Below are 24,262 nucleotides of genomic sequence, written 5' to 3' on the forward strand. Positions count from 1 at the left end.
TACAATATACAGTACTTCTTTCTTTTGTGGTAATTTTTTTTTGTTCTTTTCTTACAACATGCCATCGCTGTTACAGACTCTGGCAGTTGGCTCAGAGAGGCAGCTTTTTATTTTATATTTTTTTGTTTTTTTTTTTGTATAAATGTTTAGCGTTTTCGAAAGACTTCGTGGTCCAGTAGCCATAGCCCAGCATCCACAATAAACGGGGTGGTGGTAGTGGTGTTGGTAGTGGTGGTAGTTGTGGTTTTTTGGTATTTTTTGTTTTATTTGTTAGGATCCAGAGGTCGCAAGGGATAATCATGGCGTACATACACACGGACATCTTTTTCCTTTTTTTTTTCCTTCTTTTTTCTTTCTTTCCTTCCTCAATCCTTTCTTCTTTGCTTTTCTTTGTTTTGCTTGCTCACTTTCTTTCGTTCGTTTCAATTCATTCGCATAACTCTTGCTCGTAATGTCCGTCATATATAAAATACGCTGATAAAAAACGATAGTGACCTCGCATTTGAGATGATTAATTCGTAAACCGGATTTATTCGCGGCCATCGAACACATTCAACTTCTGATGCAGCAGCCGCGTTGTTTCGGTAATCATGCTGCTAAAAGATTTTTTATATTTTTCGGTGTGTTCTCCTCGTTCAAATGTTTCGTCGTGTAACGCAACGCATTCAAAAGACCCTCACTTTTGTATGGCGGTTGATCCTTCAATAATTTTACACAACCCTTTACCTGTAATTTTAAACAAAACGTTTGTTAACACGATTATCGTTCACCGTCAAATGTATCAATGAATTTATTGAATAATTATCGATCAATTATAAAAATTCATTTGTTTTACGTTATTTTATTTCAATATTCTTATCAATAGAATAATTGTCAATCGTCATCGATATCCATCCATATGTGTAATTTCATTTAAACAATTTTTTATAAACTAATTATCAATCATTTTTCAAAAACATACGTCTACGTAATTTTGTGTAAAGAATTGTATTAAATAGAAAAATTAATCAATCATAAAATTATAAAATTTATTTTAGTAAATATATAATTATATTGAAATATAGTACTCACGTCAACGTTCGAACCTTTGACGAAAGCACCCTGTGGATGAACATGATCGTAAAGTATAACCAATCCTACCATAACTCTTAATACGAATAGTTGAGTCTCTTCTCGTTGAAACTGGGCCAACAGATTGCTAAGAAATAAATTAATGTTATATACATGTTCGGCAGAAAAAGAAAATAAGAGAAAGAGAAAGAGTATTATATAATATGTATATGATAAAAGTTTAAAAATGTTTTACAAAGTTATTTCACTTACGGATTTTCCAACATTCTCAAACAGACTTTAGCCATCGTCCCAAGAGTTTCAGTTATATTTTCCCTCGGTATATCTTGGTTCTAAAATTACAAACAAACAAATTTCTATCATTTTAAACGATTCATACAAAATTAAACAAATTTTCTTAACAATCTTACAACAGGATCGCATAAATCAGTTAATTGTATAGCTAAATTAAAAAATCGTATTCTTAACATATCAACAATAAAAAAAAAAACTAAAACAGAAAGAAAAAGATCTTATGAATTTGATTAACTAACGTAAATTTGTTTTTTTATTCAGAATGTAATAATTGTTGAGGATTTTGGAGTATTTTAAAATGATAAGTACGGTCCTGAGTTTAGATGAAATTGAATGTTTAGCAGGAATATCGTTCTTGGTAGACAGTGTATCGATTTTTGCCTGAAACTATATACCTAACGTTTACCTAACTGTCGCTACCTTCCATTATTCCGTATAATGGTTCAAAGTGAGTTCGTGTAATCTGAATTCCAACGTCCGATGCCTGTCAATTTTCTGCTCCACCAGAGCAAACAGTAGGATCGACCACTTTTAATTCTAGTTTTCTCTTTATCCTTTTATATTACAATAATCCTCCTACAATTCCTTTTATTAAACTCAAGCATAGTATCGTGTAAAAATACACAAATACATCGATATTAAAAATTATGTTCGTAATAATTTGAAAAAAATCAAAATGTCAATTAACGAGTTGCGAGTAAGAAGAAAAAGAAGTTCATTGTTTCCCCGATTGATAATGTTTTAATGGAATATCTAATAGCTGGAATTAACGTCTATAAAAATGAGAAAAAAGATATAAGATTTATAAAGAATCGAATATAAATTCACAAATATGGTCGTACAACAAACTGTAGTTTAATAGTAATTTTGAAAAAATCGAAATGTCATTTAATTTGTTGCAAATATAAAGAAGCCCGTTGTTCCTTGATCGTTGATGTTTGAATGGAAAGACTAATGGCCGGAAATAACGTCAATAAAAAAAGATAAAAACGAAAAGAAAGTATCTTCGATTTGGTAAAATGGAACAAAGTAAATAAGTTAGACCACTTAGATTCATCAAGAAAGTAATACTCGCGTGACTCAGCTATTATATACCCAACACACATAGATACATACACACACACACAAATTTTTAGTATATAAATTGGTATATATACGAATTTGTATGTGTGTGTACACATGATATATATAGGATAAATTTATGTACAACATAGGGACCCATATTTATGTACATGTATCGTGCAGATCATTATTCGTTCGTCTTTAATAAAGAGAAAATTGTTCTTGGTCTTGCATTACTTTGTTAATTATGTCTCTGTGATAGGCATTACTAACGAAAATTCATTACCAACAGGATTATCTTGCGTAAGTAGAAAGAATTAGTGCCTCGCATCATTACTTTCTCGCTAACTTTATTTCTCAACTTTCGATTTTATTTTATTTTATGGTTTGCACTTAGAAATAGAAGAGAGTAATATATAGAGAGAATAATTTATGTAAATTTATACGATGATTTTATATTAATATTTTACGTCATATTCAAAGAGAAATATTTTCATAAGAGCTTTAATTCTTAATTGGGATTATCAAATATTATTTTTTTCAAGATCTACACTACTACTCAAGTATACCTATTAAATTTATACTAATTAAAAAAAAAGTATATAATTTATTTAGATTTATATGATATTTTAACGTTTACTATTTTACAACATATTCCAAGAGAAATATTTTCGTAATAACTTTAATTCTTAATTGGGATTTTCAAATATTATTTTTTTTTAGATCTACACTACTTCTACTCGCTTACTTAATTTATACTAATTTAAAAAAAAGGGTTTCCAACGTATTCCAAGAATAATTTAAAATAATTTCAATCGCGTGTTAGAACATTTGCATAAGAATAACCTACTACTGTACTATAATAACTATAATAATCTATGTATTTAGGTCTATAGTTATATGTAGGAATGTCCTAGATATCGATAAAATCAAAGAGAAAAAAAAAGTAAAGGGGAGAGTTGAAGAAAGCACTTACGTCCATCAAGAAGGTAATGGTCGCGTTACTAAGAACACGTAGCATAGGGGTTGCGTGGGCGTAAAACAAGGACATTCGGTTAGCCAACTCATTCCCAACAATGAGGTCCTTCTCCGCATTGTCTTGTCGTGTCAACGATGCCCTCGTTAACGTTCTACGGTAATAACTAAAGTCATTTTGGATTGCTGGAGTTTTCATTTTGTGCTCGTCAAACTTCAATACAAATTCGAGGATCTCGGCGAGTTGTTTGACCAATGCTTGTTGGGTTTCCAAGTGTTGCGTTGGTGTTAAGTTACCGGAACATAATTGTCCCAATATTTTTGGTACCACGCTTTCTAAAAAAAAATTAAGTCAAAAATAAATTTGTGAAAATATTTTTAACTATTTATATTAAAAATACATTTAATCGTAATATTTTTTTCGAATACCATTTGGTGTATATCTTGTATTGTAACATGGAAAAAAATGAAAAGAGGAATAGAGAAACTACTTTTGATATCACGCTTTCAAAACAAAACCAATGCAAAATACATTTTTTTATATTAAAATATATTCTATAGACACACTTTTTAAAAGCAACTTTGATGGAATAAAAACATTTCTTTTAGATCTAATTATAGTGTCAAATTTATTTCATTTGAAAAAAAATATGGTAATTGACGAGGAAAAAAAATATTTCTACCTTTTTTAAAATAAAAAATAAAAAAAAAGAAAATACCTGACGTCAGGATATTTTTTTCCAACGACATTAAGGGTATTTTACTTTGTCGCAACGTGGAAGGAAATAAAAAATAAAAAAAAAATAAAAAAGAAAAAAGAAAAAAGAATTTAAGTAAAAAACGTACGTACCTAATTCCAAAGAAAATTCGTAGAATCTCTTGAGCTTTGCAACGAGGGGTGCTACGGTCAAATAAGCTTTTCGTTGGCACTCTTCCGTAGGGGCCGATATTGCTTCTCTTATTTCTTTTCCGGCTCCTTTGTAACATTGAATCTCTTCTAAAATAGATTCGGAATTTTTCAGGACCCTTTGAACGGCATCGAATGTCTTGCGCTCGATAACCGATGGTTGTGCGTCTAAACCATAAATTAACAAATAAATTTTACATATTATTTATATATACATATAAAATCAATTTTTAATTATTTATATTTAAAACGTAGCCAATTATTTTTTAAAATCTTGTTAAAATTGTCTTGTAAAACGTTACAAGTTCAAGAAAAAAGAAAAGATAAGAAGTATGAAAGAAGAAATACATTTTTTTGATATCAAACAGCAAAATAAACAAACAAATAAAAGCACAAAAAAAAGAAATTCCAACTTACTCTCGAAATCCAAAAAGACGTCGTACTTTTGAGGTGTGCAACAGGTAGACTCGTCCCGAGCCAGAAGACTCAAAAGCTTTCCCATCCTGAATCCCCAGTACTTTTTGGTCAGGATCGACTTACAACAGAAAGGGCATCTAAAATGATACAAATTAACAACTAGTTTATCCAATAATCTGTATTAGAAAAAAAAAAAAAGAAAAAAAAATAAACAAGAGAAAAATTACAAAAATCCTACAAAATAAATTTCAACGACCTAAACGAGTACTCGCGATATAAGTTAAAAATAGCAATAAGTATACTTTAAAATACACAATAAATCCAAAGAATTATTAAAGATTCAAGAACTTATACCAGACAGGAAAGAAAGTATAAAAAGCTCTTTTCTCGATAGACAGCTTGGCAGTTATGAAACGTTAATCTTGCATAGAGGCGATACGAACTGGCGCGTTACCTTCGAAAGGGGTGGGAGGGAAGGAGGAGAAAAAAGAAGAGGAGGAAGAGGAATAGAAGTAGGAGGGGGAGGAGGAGGAGGACAATGTATAAAAAAAGAAAAGAAAAAAGGAAAAAGAAGGAGAGGTTCTAGTTATCTGTATCGAAACGGCTGAATAAATGGATTCTGCGAACTCGTCGATGAGGGATGAACCTTCCGGTAATTCCGACAAATGAAACTCGTTGCTGACCTCACCTGAATGTAGTCTGATAATGGAAGGAAGAGGAAGAGGATTAAGTGTAGTCGGAGAAGGAGGTAAAGGAGAATGAGGAGGAGGGAAAAGGAGGGGGTGGTGATGGTACCTTCAAACGATCTTTCACGAACCTATTAGCTACGAAATAATCGACAAAAGGGGAGAAGAACCGATCCCCAAAGATAATTGCTAAATTTATGGTGGCACGTGAATCGATTAAAATTACAATCAATCCTGGTCTACCACACAGCCTATGAATTGCCGACACGTATCATTTCCATCTAAGTACTTATAGTTGAAATTGGTATACACGCGCATTGACATACACACATACACACACTTGAACGCGTACATGGACTTAATATATTCGTGTTAAAATTTGTTCAACGATTGACACGACACGATTTAACGTGTGGAGAATAATTAGATAATAATTATAATCTCTAGTAAATTTGAAAGTTTTATTTTAATCGATTGGATAAATGCTAAGCCACGTTTTTCCAGTTTTATTAGTGTTGTTATTATTATTACTGGAGAAATTGATGCAACCATCTGTCTTCTGTAACCATTTGCGTAGTCTCGCAGGTGTTATTATTACCATACGTTAATATCCACTCTAAAGAAAATTGTATTTACGTGCTGCTGCTGTACAGCATTTTGCTTTTATAAAATACTCGATCGATAATACTTTACGTGACTTTCTTATCTGAAAGTTCCCAGTCACGGTTAAATCTTCTCTCTTTCTCTCTCTCTCTTTTTCTTTTTCTTTCTTTCTTTCTTTCTTTCATACGCATGGTGAAAATAATTACATATGACACAACATAAAAGGGAACGAATTACGGTAGTTCTAACGGTGAATGATTTAAATACAGGATGTCCCAAAAGTCGCTTTACCCAAATAAGACTTAACAAAAGGGTAAATAATTAATTGCTTTAGTTTTTATTCATTTCATTATAAGATATTTAGCGTACTCGTTTCGAGATACGCGGTGTGTGTAAGAATAGATTATTTTTATTAAATAATTATAAATAATTATAGTTCATCTCCAAAATATGAATCTTTTAGTTACAATCTTTCTAAAAAAAAAAGTATGGCAATACTACAAATATTTGCTTAATAAAAAACGTCTAAGTTTTTAGGTTCGGTAAAATAAATTTTAGAACACACTACGCAGTAACAAAATATTTCATATTTTTTATATTATGCTATTCCAACAAGAATCTCTCCTAATATCTATTACAACGAAGAATTTTGCTCTCATAAGATAGAAAGAGAGAAAGAAAGAAAAAAGGAAAGAAATAAGTTCGTAGCTCGCAGGAGATCTAAAATTATACTCAGTGAAAATCTCGCCGAGAGAAATTTCGTCCTCCTCTCAATACTTATTTACACGTACACAAACACGTACACGTACATACCTCTATACACATATGCATGCATTTATGCATACACCGCGAGTGATTTCACAAGTGTATTGAATTATGCTTACTACGAGAAACGTAAGCACGTAAACAACGTTTGTTTACTAGACCTTTCATTCATAAATGTCTCTATAAATTTATTTAATTAATTAATTAATATAATAATACAAATTTAAAATAATATCTTAAATAATTTAATAAGTAAATAAATTAATTAACAGTATTCAAGAAAATATTGGAAGGGTATATGTATGGATTATTGGTAATTAGATTTCTATCGTGTTGTAGTTACGTTAGAACGAACTAAACTCCATCAACGTTTTCTTGATTAATCGCACGTTTATCGTACTCGAGATGCTCGATGCAAGTCTACTACTCGAAGGAATCGTGTTTGAAATTCTATCGACGATCGGTTATCGATCTTCCACGATTTATACGAACTCTCTTTCTATTTCTATGTACGTGTACGTGTGTGTGTGTTGTGAATAGCAACTTCAATTCGTTATCGAGATTAAGATTAATGGACCGATACGTAGGATTTTCGATCTGTCTTATTATCGATAATAACAACCAATCCGATAAAAAAAAATATATTAGAAAAGTATCAGAAGTCAACTAATAGTAACTTTTTTAACAATTATTTGTACGTTTAAGAATAAACTTTCAAAATTATTTTTTACATAAATGTATAGTTAAACACAACCGAAGTTAAAAATTGATCTCTTTGAAATAAGCAACCCATTATCGAATACTTCTAATCAATTTACACAAAGTGAGACTATCAATGGAATTAAAATAGGATAAATCGATGGAACTAGTACGTTGCTCTTTACGAACTGGTCTTCCAGGAACAATGAACTTTAGCGGTTATTTTCCGATCACATATGTCACTATCTGTGTCATCCGAAATTGAATTAAATTCAAATAAAAATGATATATTCAAATTTAGCAGCACCGAAAAAAAACAACAAGAATGATGAAAAAAAAAGAAATGCTTTTGGCAAATAACATATCAACATAGAATATAACTTTGATAGTAACAATAAATAAAACCAACAAAAAAGTATACGACGATTATGTACCCACCGTTTAATCGTCCTAAATATATTTACAAATATAAAAACAAACTCTACTATCCAATCGTAGTAGTAGTAAAAAAAAATATAACGACAATCCTCGAACAATAAATTAGATAAAAATAAAAATAAATGAAACAGAAACGACGTTTGTTTAACGAACTAACGAGACTCACCGTTGCGGAATCGCGTCGTAATTTGTAACGACGACGCATGATATTTATTGAATGAAAAATAATTTAAAAAAAAAAAAGAAATATTTCGTAGATAAAAATGTTGTTTCACCGGTCGAGAAAATAAATAGAATAAATATCACTAAGGAAGAAAAAATAAGGGAAGGTGGTACGCGTCGTTAGAAGTAAGAGCAACAACTGTCAGTCGATGCAAGCGGCCATGTTGCAGAACACAGCGTCGCGACGCCGGGGCCTTTGTAGTGGCGCGGGGTTCGAGTCCTCTTCCTTATTTGGTAAACGGCGCCGGTGGCGGTACGTTCGCGCGAAAAATCAATCGCGGGGGGTTGTTTCCCTTATTCAACGAGAAGATGGCGTACCATTTCCCTTAGCCCTTTCTCTCTCTCTCTCTCTTTCTCTCTCTCTCTGTCTACATATCCAACTATATGAACGCGCCCGAATTTCGAATTCCATTCCATTCCATTCCCGGTGGTGGATCAGTGTTCTTACCAACTCAATGTTTAAATTTAGTTTCTTGCTATCCAGGTCCTCTCTAACTCTCTCTCTTTCTCTTTCTCTCTTTCTATGTGACCTCGAGTGATCTCAAACAGGCCTGCTACCTCTCTCTTCTAGATTTAACAAAGTATTTTAGATATTTTTTAGGGAAAACTATTTGTCTACCCCTCTTTGGTCTTCAATTTTCTTTTTTCTTTTTCCTTCTCGTGTTAGTATGTTTTTTTGTTTTTTTTTTCTTTTTTCTTTTTTCTTTTTTTTCGTTAAACGGTTTCGAAGTTAATTCGGTGTTGCTTACTTTTAAGACTTTAACCGGTGTAAAAGAGAGTTTTTCGGATTGATTGGTGATATATTTTTAGTCTCGAGATGTTTATTTCCTTTTCTTTTTTTTGTTGAATAGTTTTTAAATCAATTTCGGTCTGGTGTAAAAGAATTTTTCAGATTTATTGAAGATATTTTTGTAGATGGTTTTAGGGAGTTAATATTTTTAGGCCTAATGTTTGTTTTTATTGTTAAATAGTTTTGAAATTAAATGTGGTTGCTTTTAACGCTTTAACTGTTCGGAGAGTTTTCGGCTAATTTATATAGTTTAAGATAATTTTAGGAAACTATGCGAATTAGTTTGATTTTACTTTATGTTTTAATTAGTTTAGGTAAAATCAATTTATTGGCTTTTAAAATGTCCTAGTAATTTTATATAAATCTTGTATTCTGTATTTTTTTTTTCTTTTATTTAAATAAAAATATAAAAAGAAAGTTTTCGAAATAGATGTCTGATCATCGACAAATTCTTGCGGCATCCAACTAGTTCCGAACCGATTGTTATTCGTTTTAACATAATAATGAGAAATTCGTATGCAATTATTGCATTTCTGTCAGAAAATATTTTTCAAAGTTACGACAAAATGTTGAACAATGATGGATAAATTTCCATGACTATTATTACATACGAACAAACATTCCTGTTGACCGAATCGTCGTGCCGAAAGAAAAAAAAATCGAGATAATCGATTAGTTCCATCAAAAACATTGCACTTATCGTTCGCTTTCCACGTCAACGATTATGCGCTATTGAAATGCAAAATTCAGTTTTGATAAGAGATAGATAATACCCAAACATTATTCATATATTCGATGATAATATAAACACTCGTAAAAATTTGCCTGATAACAATCCTGCAAATGAAAGGTGCTCACATTTTTTTTATTTCCTTTAATGTAAAAGAAAAAAGGAATTAAAAAAGGATCGTTGAAACGTCACACGTCAGATTTTTGCATACACCCAACAAACAATGTTACCATTAAAATATGTAAATGATTTTTCAAAATACTGAAAATCGCGAACAGAAAATTTATATTGAAAAAAAAATATTCATTGCAAATATTAAATTATAATAAAGCATTGAAATTACTAAACAAAATTAAATAATAATCATTCAAATGTAAAATATCGAATTTTTGCATTAATTTCTGTGCTAACTAGTTCTAGAAAAGTATTTGTTCGATATATAGAAAAGATAGAAACAAAAGGTGGTACAGAAAATAAGAAAAGAAAGGGAAAGAGAAGACGACGCAACGGATTCACTTTCACGACAGGTGGATCGAGGTGACCTTACTTACTTACGAGGTCTACACAACCACAAAAGAGCATGTCGATGTGAAGTGACGTAGATTGAGTCATGCTTCGTTGAAGTTCTATGTCACTGCGGAATGTCTTTTCCATACTGTTAATCCATACTTTTTATTCCAAACCTCTTCTTCCCACTGTCTTTTTCTCCGTCGTCCTATTTTATAAATAAATAAATAAATAAATAAATAAATAGATAAATTCACTCGATACGTTTATCTCTCGTAAGTAAGTCTAATATAAGATGAAGTAAATTATCTCGTAGATAGAAATAAATATTCAAAACGTATCGGTTATACGACAAATTTATTTATCTTCTATCCGCCTTTGCTATCTCACCCCACGCCCCTTTTTTTTTACTTAAGTAATTCATGCTACATTCTCGAAACCAGTTAATATACGAACATACGATTTATCGCCTAACTATCCAAATTATCTCTGAAAACCGTTAGATCCCGATTATCTTATCCTTGTTGGTTTTGATATAAAACAGTGTTCAGGCACCGTGAAATTTATTAAAGATCTATCCGTACTGACGTCATTCTTCTTCCATCTCTTTCTATCCCTATTCCTGCACGAGTTTTTTATTTTCTTTTTTTATTTTTGACGTCAATCACACACGTTGCCCCATAACACAAAGATAGATATTTTTACTAACTAATCCGAAGGAGCAGACCCTTTGACTACTAGGATTACGCAATCGAGCGTACAATACAAGTTCTCGTCCTACTTGAAGGAATATCGATGGTGTCTCGTTTACGTGTATGTTTATTATTTTATTTATAGACCTTCTGAAACATATTTTAAGGATCGTAGAACGATAATAGATTAAACGTAATTTTTTTTCTGGGTTTCTATTTTGAGTATATAATTATCATCGACTTTTTTTTTCCTTCTTTCTTCTTACTTTTTTTTAGTTCATCGTGAAACTTAAGAACACTTTTATCGGACTATTTGTATTTTCGTTTTGTTCTTTTCCTATCGATTTTCGGATAAAAAGCCGATGGATATCTCTTGCGTTCCATTTTATCGTCGAAACGGACCGCAGAGAATCGACCAATGAGAAAGAGAAAGAAATGTGTCGAGGTGCATCGCGCATATACGCGATCCATATACAAAAGCGATGCCCTAATTAATCCTTCATTAGGTACCAACCACTCCCTGACCGAAACCCTTTTTATCGATCTCGCAAAATCGCGTTTTGAACGATCCACGTTCCATTAGCACTCGTTACTTACAGAAATTTCCTTTTGCCATTAACATGACCGACTTTTCATCGTGTCATCAACATTATTACTTTATTACATTATTATGTCGCATATGTCTACTTTTATTAGAAAAAAGTTAATATATATAATAGTAAGAATAATTAATAATAATTACAGAAATATATGTATTATTATATATTCATAATAATAATAATAATAATAATAATAATAATGATGATGATAATAATTATTATTATTACATATTTTTATCATATGCTATAATAATAATAATTATTTAAAAATTCTATTTTTTAGAACGATCCAAGTTCCATTAACGTTCGTCAGATTAATAAAATTTCCTTTCACCATTAACACTACTGACTTTTCATCATGATACTAACAAACATATAAAATATTATGACTTTATTCCATTATCATTTTCGAATATCACGATATTCATTGTTTATGATTCGTCAGATTTATATGCTGTGAAAAAAATTCAACGAAAGAACCAATGAATGAAATCATAAAAAGAATAAGAACAAAGAGAAAATAGAAACGAAAATATTGAATTTTATTTTTTTGCCAATTGGTGGATCGAAGAAGGAAAAATTTGTTCCAGTCAAATCAAATCGAATCAAATCAAATCGAATCAAATTAAATCAAATCAAATCAAATCAAATCAGATCAGATCAAATCAAATGAAAATTCGTGAAATTTGTCCGTGCGTAAAATCATTTTCAATATCAAATCGAAAAGATTTTTGCAACGTTCTTTGAACGTTCGTAAAAAAAAAAAAGAAAACAAACTAGAAAAAAGAAAACAAAAAGAAATAGAGGAACAATTAATTGATTCCGATCGGTTGAATAAAAAAAATATTATGTAGAATTAGTTCAAATCAAATCAAATGTAGTTCGGCTTTGTGAAATCAACTAGAGGAACGAACAAAATCTTTTTAAATATCAACGATATTGTGATGAACAAATTTTTGCACCTCTCTTTGAACGTTTAGGATTGGATAATGGTCGGAAACCGTGGGCGAGGATAATTGACACCTATTAAAGGCCTTTTTGTGCATCAATTCCAGCAAATCAATTGAATCCTTCTCTCTCACTCTCACTCTCTCACTCTCTCTTTCTCTCTCTCTCATACTTTTTATCTATCTCTTTATTACCCTCTTCAAAGCGTTACAACGCAGATACTAAGTGGGATCGATCCAATTCAATTCTCTTCTCTTGTAGTACTCTATCAATATTCTCTTATTTCCCAATTAAAATATCAAATAAAGTACATAATTAACAATGATTAATAAACAAAAAAAAATTGTTTTTAGATTAAATAACATAGAAAAAAAATTTGGCTTACATTAGCTAATTAGAAAAAGTTTAAATTGGAATAAAAACATAATACACGCACATTAAATATCACACACAATATTCTCTTATTTTTTAATTTAATTATTTTATCTTTCAACTGTAATATCATATAAAGTACATTATTAAAAATGATTAAATAACAAAACTTATAAAGAAAAATAAATAAAAAAGAAAAAGGAATTTGATTTATCGAATTAGAAAAATCAAAATTCACACATACTATCAATATTCTCCTATTTTCTATTACCTTATTTTTCAACTATAATAATAGAAAATATATAATTAACAAGGACACGAAAATATTGTAAAAATATAAAATGAGCGAAAGAAAAATTTCATTTAACAAACAGGCGATAAAAATTCGTGTCAGAGTACAAGAAACAAAAAATATACGCTCACACATTTTTCAACTTTACTCTGTTTCAAAAAAAGAAAAAAGAAAAAGAGAAAAAGAGAGAATATGTCTATACTTTTTGCTCATCTCTCTATTTCCAGAGAAGCGAACCCGAACTCGTCCCATTGACTTTTCTCATCAACGTGTTCCGCGATAGAAACGTCGAAAGAAAGAAAAGCAACGAAGAAGCAGCATAAGTTTTTCGTGTGCAACACACCTGCCTTGTTTTCTTCCTCCTTTTTACTTCTTCTTCTTTTCCTTTTCCTTTTCCTTTTCCTTTTTGGACGAGACACGTCGTTAACAACCCTACGCTTGCTGTTATCCACAAAACATAACAAAATACACACGTCATGAGCTATAATATAACTACACATACCCACACATACATATAAGTGCATTCATCCAAAAATCATTCATCATCCATATACATAAATAACTATGCTCACATATGATAAGCAAATAATTATATATACCCCTACATATAAATACATTTACACATACATCCATACATTCATTCGTATAACAAACAAATAATTATAGAAATAAATACATTTATACACTTATACATACATTCATACACATGTCCATACATATATGACAAGCAAATAATAAAGTACATAAATAAATTCATACAAAATACATTCATACATATATATATTATGACAGACAAATAACTAAACCCATAAATATATTCATACATACATAGATACATACATTCATAGATATGTTAAGCAAATAACTATACATATCCATACACACACATACACATACATACATTCATACATTAATACATACATCCATCGATATGATAAGCAAATAACTATACATATCCATACACACACACACACACACACACACACACACACACACACACATTACACATACATACAAATATGGAACTTATATAATCAAATAAATTGAAAGAGCTGTGTATATTATAATATGTAGTAGGAATATAGTATATGTAAAACGTCTGGCAGTGTCACTTTAAAAAATACGAGCACCTCTCGTCAACGCCTCGCGAGTCTTACACGGGCAGGCAACGTGCGTGCTTAATAAGGCGAGCATATATGCGACTTAAATGTCACCGAAGCACGTAACCCGCTCATACTCTCTTCTGCGAGCTCGTTCGTTCGCTCCAGCACGCGCGATACGCTAACTCGCTCCTTTGTTGGACGATTTAAACGTGTCAATTCTTTTCCTCCTATGGCCCTGTCCTCTTTAACAACCGGGCAAATTAATTAACACGGATACGTAGAAAGAGAAAGAGAGAGAGAGAAAAAGGAAATCGTCAAAGTCACGTTTACGGTCGTTGAAAACGAACAAACTCGTTTATTCCTGTCTATCTTCCAAATTTTTAACATAGCATTCATTTCGATCAGACTTTGTATAATTTATAGTAGTATGTATGTTAGTGGGAATGTTTCGAGTTATACGACTTTATGTAGTATTTTAATAAGTTTTGTTTTAATTTACTTGGAATGATGATATGTTCAAAATTTCACACATTCATTTATTTGGAGCGTATTTTTTTAAACGTGTAGATATTTACGTGTACGTAATAATGATATTTTACATAATATAAATTTACGTCACATCTTATTGTAAGTTGGTTTATTGTAATATATGTGAAATGGTGCTGTTATGCTTAATATTTCGCACGTTCATTCATGTGGAAAATATTTTTGAAACATTTTATGCGTACGTTATAGTGATGTTTTGAGTAGTCAAATTCATGTCGCATTTTAGTAGGTTCATTGTAATATGTATGGAATAATGTTATGTTCAAAATTTCCCACGTTTATTCATTAAGACCATATTTTTGAAACGTCTCAGTAATTACTTGCATGTAGTAGTGATATTTAAATCATATCTTAGTCATTTGTTTTAATAAATATATTTTTCGTTAGCCGAAAAAATATTACCATTAATGCATAAGAAATGGATTTTACAAAAATACGAAAACTTGTATTATAAAAATTGTTCAAAGGTTTGATTAATTATCAATAGATTCTAAGAATCATTTAAATTGTGTTATTATTCTCTCGTAAAAATAAATAAATAATTTCTTAATATCAGAAATCGTTTTAAAATTTCAACAATATAATCATTGCTTTGCAAATCGTTGAAATATTGCAACTCGAAATTGCCCACGTTTAAATAAAAATAAACAATGAAATATAAAAAGGGAAATAGTATGCAGTAGCATAACAGAAGTCAAGTTCATCGATATCCAATTTTTGAGAATACCCAAAAGATTCATTCCATAACTCTCTCTTTTTCTCTTTCTAAACTATTTCAGCAACAAAACAGTTTCTTTATCCTCCGATCAAACGTTTGGAAAATGACTATTGGAATACCAGAAGCTACATACGTACTGTATTCTACTTTTCACCGAAAAGAACCTCGAAGAGAGTGCCGTTCTTTAGTTGCTTTGTTGTAAAAAAGAAATAGAGATAATAAAAGAGAGAGAGAGAGAGAGAGAGAGAGAGAAAAATAGAAAATCACGAAAAGGAGAAAAACATTCTTTTCGAGATAAGAACTACTCGTTACTCCTTCGATTTTCTTGATAAGTTTCTTGACGATAAAGAAAACGAAAATACGCTTAGTTCGGTGGTTATAAGGGATGTGGGGGATAAGGGATGAAGAGGTGAATTCGACGTAAAAAAAAAAGGGTAGAAAAAGGTTGCTCCCATTTTCTCATCGGACGAATCTCATTCGCCAATACCCATACTTCGAGCTTTCTATGAAAACATAGAAATAAACACACACATACACACACATTTATAATACGTAGAATATAAGAAGACCTTTCCAGAGAAGATTTGGTGATGGTTGGTTGCTTTTTTACCCGACATTTCTCAAGCGATCAATTTAACGAGCCTTCCTCCCTCTTTTCAACATAAAACTCTCCTAGACACATTAAACTCTCGAGTTACACTCCAAGGGGACCCCCCGAGTTCTTCTACTCTAGACAAGAAAAGTCTCTTTCTTTCTTACTTTCTTTTTTTCTATCTTTTCTTCTTTCTTTTTTCCTTTTTTTTACACAGCACACAGTTGCACAGTTACGTTGGACGGATAATCGCAAGGTAACACACGCTATTGTGCAACTTCCTCGTGAAGAATAAAATCTTACACGATTATATCTCGGGCTCGTTCATTTCTTTTTTTCTTTCTTTTTCTTTTTTTAATTGCATTTAATTGCATGGAATACGATATTGCAATCTTACTTCCGATCGTTTTATGGTCGTTTTCAATTAATTAAAATTGTCGTCACTTTATTTAAAATAGCTGTTATGTTTTTTTTTCTTTTATTGCTGTCGTTGATTTTTCTTGTTTTTGTTCGTTTTAAATGTCGGTGTATAAATTCGAAAGGATAAAAATAAAAATGAAAAGAAAATGGTAGGTACACGGATTCGAATGATCGATAAGACATCGTAAGAGAAAGTTGACTTTTTTTTCCTCATTGCCTACGCCACTGACCCAAGCAGGGGGGATATCGTCATATCCCGGACGAAGACAGGAAACCTCCGAGCAGAAGCCCCCTCTGCTTCATACGCACGTATATACGCGCTTTGTCGAACCTTCTTCTAGATTATACGTGTATTTATATGAATCTGTGTGTGTGTGTGTGTGTGTGTGGTGTGTGTGTGTGGGTGTGTGTGTGTGTGTGTGTGTGTGGTGTGTGTGTGTGTGTGTATAAGTATTTGTATACGATGTGTGTATATTCGATAACAAATTATAAAATAATAAGTATGTAAGAAAATAATTATTCAATATGATAAATATCTTGGGAAACATTTTTCACTAATTTAACTAATCGTGGTAATAGAATTTATACGTTTCGATATGGTATACCAAAAAATTATTTAAATATTTAAAATAAATTTGTTGTAAAAATGTAATAATATTACTAATGAAAAAGTATTACAATTATGTATTAATTAGGAAGAATATTTTTTAATAATTTGTTGTTGGCTATTTTTATTGATGGTAGTAATAAGAAAGAATTTCGATTAATTAATTATTTAAATTATTACAATTTTTGCTCATTCATTGACTTACTTAAATAGGAATGTAAAACAAATCTTTAACGAGGAAATCAATTTTATAGAATATTCTTTCATTTATCGTTATATACAAATACTTGAAAATCATGCTCTTACATACCGATTACATCTAACGTATATACCTACATCTCGATTAGGTTAAATCGTCGTTAGTCTGCAAAATAGAGCTACAAATGCACGCACTCTCGACCACAACATACATACACACATACACAAAGTCCTTGCAACTTAATTTCCCGGTCTCATAGAGCTCTTTAAAGTCGAGATTCCGTGACGTAAATACGTTATAGGAAAAAAAAAGAAAAGAAAAAGAAACAGGTAGTAATTTGAGATATACGTCAATGGTTTGTTCGAGCAAAATTGGATATGAACGATTACCACCTAAATATGACAAAAATATTTCTTAACGTAATATTGGTGAAGTACTCGGTTGACTCGTTAGTTACATCCAGCCATTTTATGAGATATAAGTTCCGGTTGACCTTGAACCACCGTACCGTAAGTCGTCACTTAAATTAGGCCAAACCCGCAACAAGGCACTACTACTATGCATAGTTACTTTCCTCTTCTTCTTCTTCTTCTACGCTTACATATTTGTCAACCGCATGAAATAAAGGAGATAACGTGTCCCCTTTTAATTTGACATAAGTGAGATTAAAATAATAAGTTTAAAATCTTGAAAAACACATTCAAATACAAAGAACATTATTTTTAATTTATTTTTGCTTTCTATCTTCACGTAATAAAACATACGAGTTGACATTTTTTTTATCTCGCGTATTAAACTACATACACGTAAATATTTTTGGATTGGGTTAAGAGAGGGCTGGAAAGAGTTTCGGACCCCTTTTTCTAAAACCTTTTCAAAGTATCCACATATTACACGTAATACTCGTACGTAGTGTGTCTCTTGTGGTTCACTTCGCAAAGAGAAAACTTTCGTGGAAACATTATCGTGAGAGAATTCCCTGAAGTCAATTATTTGTATACTTTACTTGGTAAACTTTGAAAGTGAGAAAGGTAAAATATAAGATAAAGTTATAAGAATAATCTTTGTTTGTTTGCAATAATGTGCATCCTTTTGTTTATCGTATGATTATAAACAAAATATAATTTTGTTTACCGATCAATAATTTAAACAATTTTTAATAGGTTTACAATTTAATATATTTGTTATTCAAAATTTTAATTCATATTTTTTATCTCAATAAATAAAAGTAAGTGTAATATGAAAGTGTAAAAAAAAAAAAATACAAAAATTATTTATTAATCAAATCCATCTTAGTTCGTGTTAGAAATCCAGATAAAGATAAGGTCATTAATTTATAATTAGAAAAGATAAATAAATATATACATATATTTTATGTAACGGTGAAAGAAAATCACTCCTCTATAGAATTTTATAGAAAAGGGCAAAACATATACATTGCGTGACTCTATAGAAACTTCTTCCTCTTGTATAGAATACATATATCGTTACTCTCGCATGAAACTCACGCAATCGGATTCGGAATTCGATGGAATTCGATTGGGACGGCTCGAATGGATGACCTACTTGTTAATCATAAAGCCACGAATATGTAGAATCCAGTGTGCTCTGATTGCAGAATATTATGCTCTAATAATTAAATCATTAAACAACAATCAGAAAAATTATACTTGTATTAAAAAAAAAAAAAGAAACAAATTAATTATTATCTTTTATATCGAAACAGGAACTTCGAAAACAACTTTGTTATTTTATTATTTAATAATTTAATTGCCTATTAAATTAATACAATTTGTTCTTTTCAAGGAACGTCCTTGGTAAGGTCTTGTCCTCGTTAGAAGGACTATCGAACTATCTACTAAGCCTCTGAGCTATTTCGATTCGAGAAACTGTCAAACTTTTAATAAAAGGATTTCAGTTTCTTAAGAATACATTTAATACCTTAGGAAACTACTTTCAAAAAGTAATTCGTACTTGTCTAATTCTTGAAGTATAGTTTTCCTTTCATTAGTAATAATTTAAAAACAGATCTTGAAGTATTTCTGCATTTATTTTTATCAGTTTTATCGTTATGATTAATCATTATTATTAATGATATAGGTGAATCAAAGTATCTGAAATCAAAGTTAAATAGAAAATAGATAATTCAATAATTAAAACACGATAAGACATATTTTTTTGTTCAGTAATATCAAGAAATAAAATAATAATAATAAGATATAATTGATGATAAAAATCTTCAAATATATTGAATTGTTTTTGCTAATCAAATTAATTCAAATTCAAGTAAAAAATAAAAAATATATAAATACTTACAATTCTAATTAAAACAAAAAAATATTGCGATTATGATTCCACGAGATATGAGACACCTAAAATAGATACCAAAAAAAAGATAGACAATAGTTTATCACGGTAGTCATATTCGCCGCGGTTACTTTCGCTTCCAGGACGCAAATTAATCGTTTAACAATAAAAGGAAAATTGACACTAGATTTAAAACCATGGGGTAACGTACCGACACATAAAATCCAACGCGGATGAAATCGAGCCGCAGCAATGGAAGAATTTTTGCGTTGCCTCGAGTTTCGCGGTTTCCTTTGTTGACCAATAATAATAATAATCAACGAAAAATATAAAAAAAAAAAAAGGAAAGAAATTATAGGAAAAGATAAAGAAAAAGTTTACCAATGTGAAAGTGATATCAGCATTTACCGTGCAATCTTCTCTTCTCTCGTCTTCAACGAGTCGATTATTCGGTTAAGTATACTTAAGTACTATGAGTACAATAAGTGAGAACGTTTTGAAAGTTGATCTCGAACGGTACTTACTCCCGTCAAATAATAAAACGTTCGTTTTAAATTGTCATGACAGGTGGAAGAGAGAGAAAAATAGACGAGTGATGAGAAAACCCATTTCATTTTATAGATTCCTTTTTTTTCTTTCTATTTTTATAATTGGATTCGTTCGATAAAATAAGATCGAGTACCAATGAAATGTTAGAAAGAGTAATTTGAAATATCCGATAGAAATGTTGTCAGAAAGTGTTCAAATATACTAATTGAAATGTCTTATAATAATTCGATGCTTTTAATGAAAGAAAATAATTCAATGAAGGAAAGAAAATTATTATAATAAAAAGTTTCTCCTTGCTTTATTTTATTCGTGATTCGCATTGAAATTATTAGTAAAAAAATGTTTGAATAAAATTGAAGCGTAGAGATAAAATAATTTAAATGATAAATCACGTTTTCCGCGTCAAATAATTTCCTCGTTTCTATCTTCATTTCTTACAATTTAAGTATCTTTCGCGTAGATTGTGAGAATGATTTACTATGAATTATTAATACAAAAATTTGTATAAAAATAAAATTAAGAAACAAATATTTTCTTATTTATATAAATTTTTTCTTAACAAAACAAAAAAAAACAAATTAATTTATCAATGCCTTCTGATTAATTAATATAATAAATTATTTTCCGTTAAAATAAAAAGAAAAGATTATAAAAAGAATGACTTCCTCGATGATAAAAATCGTTCGTTTAAAAAACTTTTAACGTATTTTAACTGACAGTGAAAGAAAGAAAAAGAGAGGGGAATGAAAATGAGAACGTTATCTCGATCTCCGAGTAAAGTAATCGGGCGTTCTGTAGAAAAACATTGAAAAACGTGAGAGATCGTGAGATAACATGGCACGGGATCGCATTAACGTGCAAGTTCCGCAAGGTGAGCGTCCCTGCGGAAACAACCAACGAGGAGGAGTCTTTCGTTCCGTATAGAAAAGACTTTTCGTTCTAATCGATTCGTGTCGTTGCACTCGGCTTTGTTTTTACCCTATATATATATATACGAATATCTATTAATCTGAACAATTTCCACGAGGATTTTTTTTCCGCGAGATCTCTTAAAAATCATTTTCTCGATCTTTTTTTTATGTCTTTGAAAAACAAAAGATAAAAAAAAAGGTACTTTCTTTCAATATTTTACATCGTTAAAACGATCCCCCAAGTCTTGTTTTTTTTTTTACACGAATAATATAAAGGAAATAATTATAATAAGATAGAAATAAGAATATTTTGTAGACAATTTTTGTTGTTGTAATTTTGCTTATATTTTCGAATAATCATATGACGTATTATTTATCAGGACTATTGGATTACTGTAAGAAGAATACTAATTGTAAGGAATATCAATTTGTTCTTTCATTTGAAGAAAAAAGTAAATACAATTGCAATATAATACCTGTTTGTATTCATTTCTTTTTCTTCTTATTCTTTTCCTTCATAACGATTGCATGTTACCTCTCATAATAGTTCATTGTATAATAACGATAATGTTCTCGGTATTATAACTATCACGACGATAATCGTGTGACAAATATTTACGAAACGAAGTCTTGACCATCGTAAAATAGCGGATATATGCAATGACGTAGGCATCGATGAAAGAAATCATTTAGAAATAGATCAAATATTATCTACGATATTTGTTGTCTAGTTTTTACATTTTCTTTTTTTATTAAACATCAGAAATACACGGTGTCGCAAAAAAATATTATCACACAATGTTTTAAGCGATTATTAGTGTTTTTTCAATGTTTCAAAGTGTTGCAAGGATTTTAAATTTTCAAAGTGTTATAACATTTTTTTGCGACACTCTGTTAAGATGAATCGTCGATATCATTGAAGAAAAAAAAAATAAAATAAATTACCGTAATTAAAAATCTCGGAATAAAAATCTTAATCGTTCGCCGAGTAATTACAGAACATCAATTATTATCGAACTAAGTAATAGTATTATTTTAAAATAAAAACAATAGAAAAGATAGGATTCCAATCCTGTATACGTGTTTACAGTATAACATGTTTATTTACCTTGTATCGAATCAAGAAGTCTCTCGGCATGATTCACAACGGTTCGGAAGATGAAATGTCGACTTGGAAGCGTAACTTTCAAAGAAACTCCTTCGACAAATCGTTTCAAGATAAATCGTTTGAAAACACTTTTGAAAGAAATACGAAACTACAATAACTCTTTAAACCAGAACAAAAATCGATATCCCGTAACAATTCAAATCAATATATCTCAAAAACCAAAAAACCAAAAAACACCTCTAAATCTAATCTTTTAAATATATTATACACAATACTAAATATAAACTTTTCTCTCTCGAACAATAACAAATTAACAATTTATAATAGAATTTCAATAAATAATCTCTGTTAAATATATTATTAAATAATATTAATAAATAAATATAGAAAAAAAATTAATAAAGTTCTGTCGGTTGTTTATCAAAATTCCATCAAATCTTTTTACACACTTTACACTTTGCATAAGTTGAATAAAAACGCGAACCCCTTTTTGAATGTAAGAAAAAAAGGAAAAAAAGTGACAAATTTTGGCGGGCTTTGTCAAACAAAATTTTCGAATCGAATCGAACCGATAGTACGTGTAATCCACGAAAGCTCAACGTTCTTCCACCGTCAAAGGCAAACTGCCTGAAACAGTTTCGCTCTGCGTCGTTCCCCTTCTGACAGTCAGCTGGCCCGTTCCTCCTCTCCCCCCTGTCCCTCCCTCTTCCTCGTCGACCTCTTCATCCTTCTCTTTCTATTTCACTCCCTCTCCTGATCCTCTCAAGCTCTACCCTTTCTCCGACAAACATGAACCTCTCTCTAGCTTCTTCCTCTGCTTTTCCTCGGCACGATTTTTCGATCCTCTTCGGGTGTCTGTCAGTATTTTTGATCTCTCTCTTCGCGAAAGAGAGCTTTCAACGTCAATCTCGCGATTCTCCTATCCAAAAGAGAAAAAGAGAGAGAGAGAGAGAGTTCGGGGTAAAAAGCGTTAGAAAAAAAGTATGGGGGAAAAATAAAAATAGGCGAAAAATAAAAAAAGTACAGGAAATCCTCTTTGAAAGGAACCTTGTCGATATTCCGGCAATCTACCAGTCTGACGCTGCTTTCGCGATTTATTTCTACTCTTTTTTTGTCCCTCCTTGTTTTTTATATATTTTTTCTTTTTTGTAGACGAGATTGAACCATTATCACGTTCGAAATATTCCCGTTTGGGATTCGGATTTGAGTGAAGGAAGGTGGAAGGCAAGGAGGGAGGGACTGAACGAGTGAGTGAGTTCTTCTCCTGTGTTTTTTCCTTTCTTTTCTTTTTCTTTTTTTCCTGGTTTTGTTTTTAAGGAAGATAGATTGCAGGTTTTTTGAAAGAAAAATATTAACTGAAGTTCGTGGATATATTGTTTCATTCATTTTAATTGTGATGATAATTTTATTCTGAACAATTGTTCTAATTTTGTATCGTCGATTAAGCAAGGATTTTGAAAATTGCAAATAATTTATGTGTGTGTGTGTTACGTGTGTATGTGCAGTGTTATTAATAAATTTTAGTATAAAGAATGTTTTAATTTTGTATTCGTCGATAATACGAAAAAAGAACTGTAAAAATTGCAAATATTTTTTATTTTTCCTACACGTATCATAATAAATTATAAATATAAATATTTAATATTTTTGTTATTTATGTGTGAATTATTTTAAAAAAGGAAAAGAAAAATGCACGCGTCTACGTATACATTTGATTAGTAATTTACAGCTGTCGCGATCATTGTTACAGAGAGACAGAGAAAGAAAAAGAGAGAAAGAAAAGATAGCAAGCGTATGATTCACCTGCCTTTCTGAATGATTTATCCTTCTCTTTGTGCTTACCTAGTCGTTTAAAAGTAAATGTGCTAATAAGTATGATGTTACATGTACTTATCCGATGAACGTGTAAGAGATGATTATTCTCCTGATCAAAAAACACGATATTATCCCCACTGTAATTTAAATAGAAAATTACATCAATTAGTATTGTAGATTCTAATCTGTATTACTAGTAACACACGAGCTCGTAAAACAAAATATTCAGATATCCATAAATAATTATTTGAAAACGAAACAGAAACACTTTTTCAAGTATAAAAAGTTCAGAATATATAAAAATATACTATCGTTAAA

General features: G+C 30.6%; 1 protein-coding gene and 1 long non-coding RNA gene across 7 annotated transcripts; both read right to left on the bottom strand.

The window, feature by feature from the left end:
- Positions 1-389: 389 nt before the first annotated feature.
- LOC122516199 (CYFIP-related Rac1 interactor B) lies at positions 390-22,420 on the bottom strand. 6 transcript variants are annotated; one of them, XM_043633818.1, is made up of 8 exons: positions 22,130-22,420; positions 10,215-10,374; positions 4,727-4,863; positions 4,253-4,477; positions 3,404-3,738; positions 1,324-1,403; positions 1,072-1,198; positions 390-726 (listed from the first exon to the last, which is right to left on the bottom strand). In XM_043633818.1, the coding sequence occupies exons 3-8, from the start codon at positions 4,809-4,811 to the stop codon at positions 589-591; spliced, it is 990 nt and encodes a 329-aa protein (XP_043489753.1). In that variant the 5' UTR covers positions 4,812-4,863; positions 10,215-10,374; positions 22,130-22,420; the 3' UTR covers positions 390-588. The 6 variants fall into 6 exon arrangements, with proteins under 6 accessions (XP_043489753.1, XP_043489752.1, XP_043489749.1 ...); XM_043633817.1 differs by having other exon boundaries at positions 10,211-10,374; XM_043633814.1 differs by lacking the exon at positions 10,215-10,374 and having other exon boundaries at positions 4,727-4,844.
- Positions 13,449-15,109, bottom strand: LOC122516200. The gene is made up of 2 exons (XR_006303507.1): positions 14,200-15,109; positions 13,449-13,510 (listed from the first exon to the last, which is right to left on the bottom strand). It is a non-coding gene; the product is annotated as an uncharacterized LOC122516200 (long non-coding RNA).
- Positions 22,421-24,262: the final 1,842 nt, after the last annotated feature.

The sequence above is a fragment of the Polistes fuscatus genome, unplaced genomic scaffold (assembly GCF_010416935.1).
Source record: "Polistes fuscatus isolate 324 unplaced genomic scaffold, CU_Pfus_HIC Scaffold2, whole genome shotgun sequence".
Classification (NCBI taxonomy): domain Eukaryota; kingdom Metazoa; phylum Arthropoda; class Insecta; order Hymenoptera; family Vespidae; genus Polistes; species Polistes fuscatus.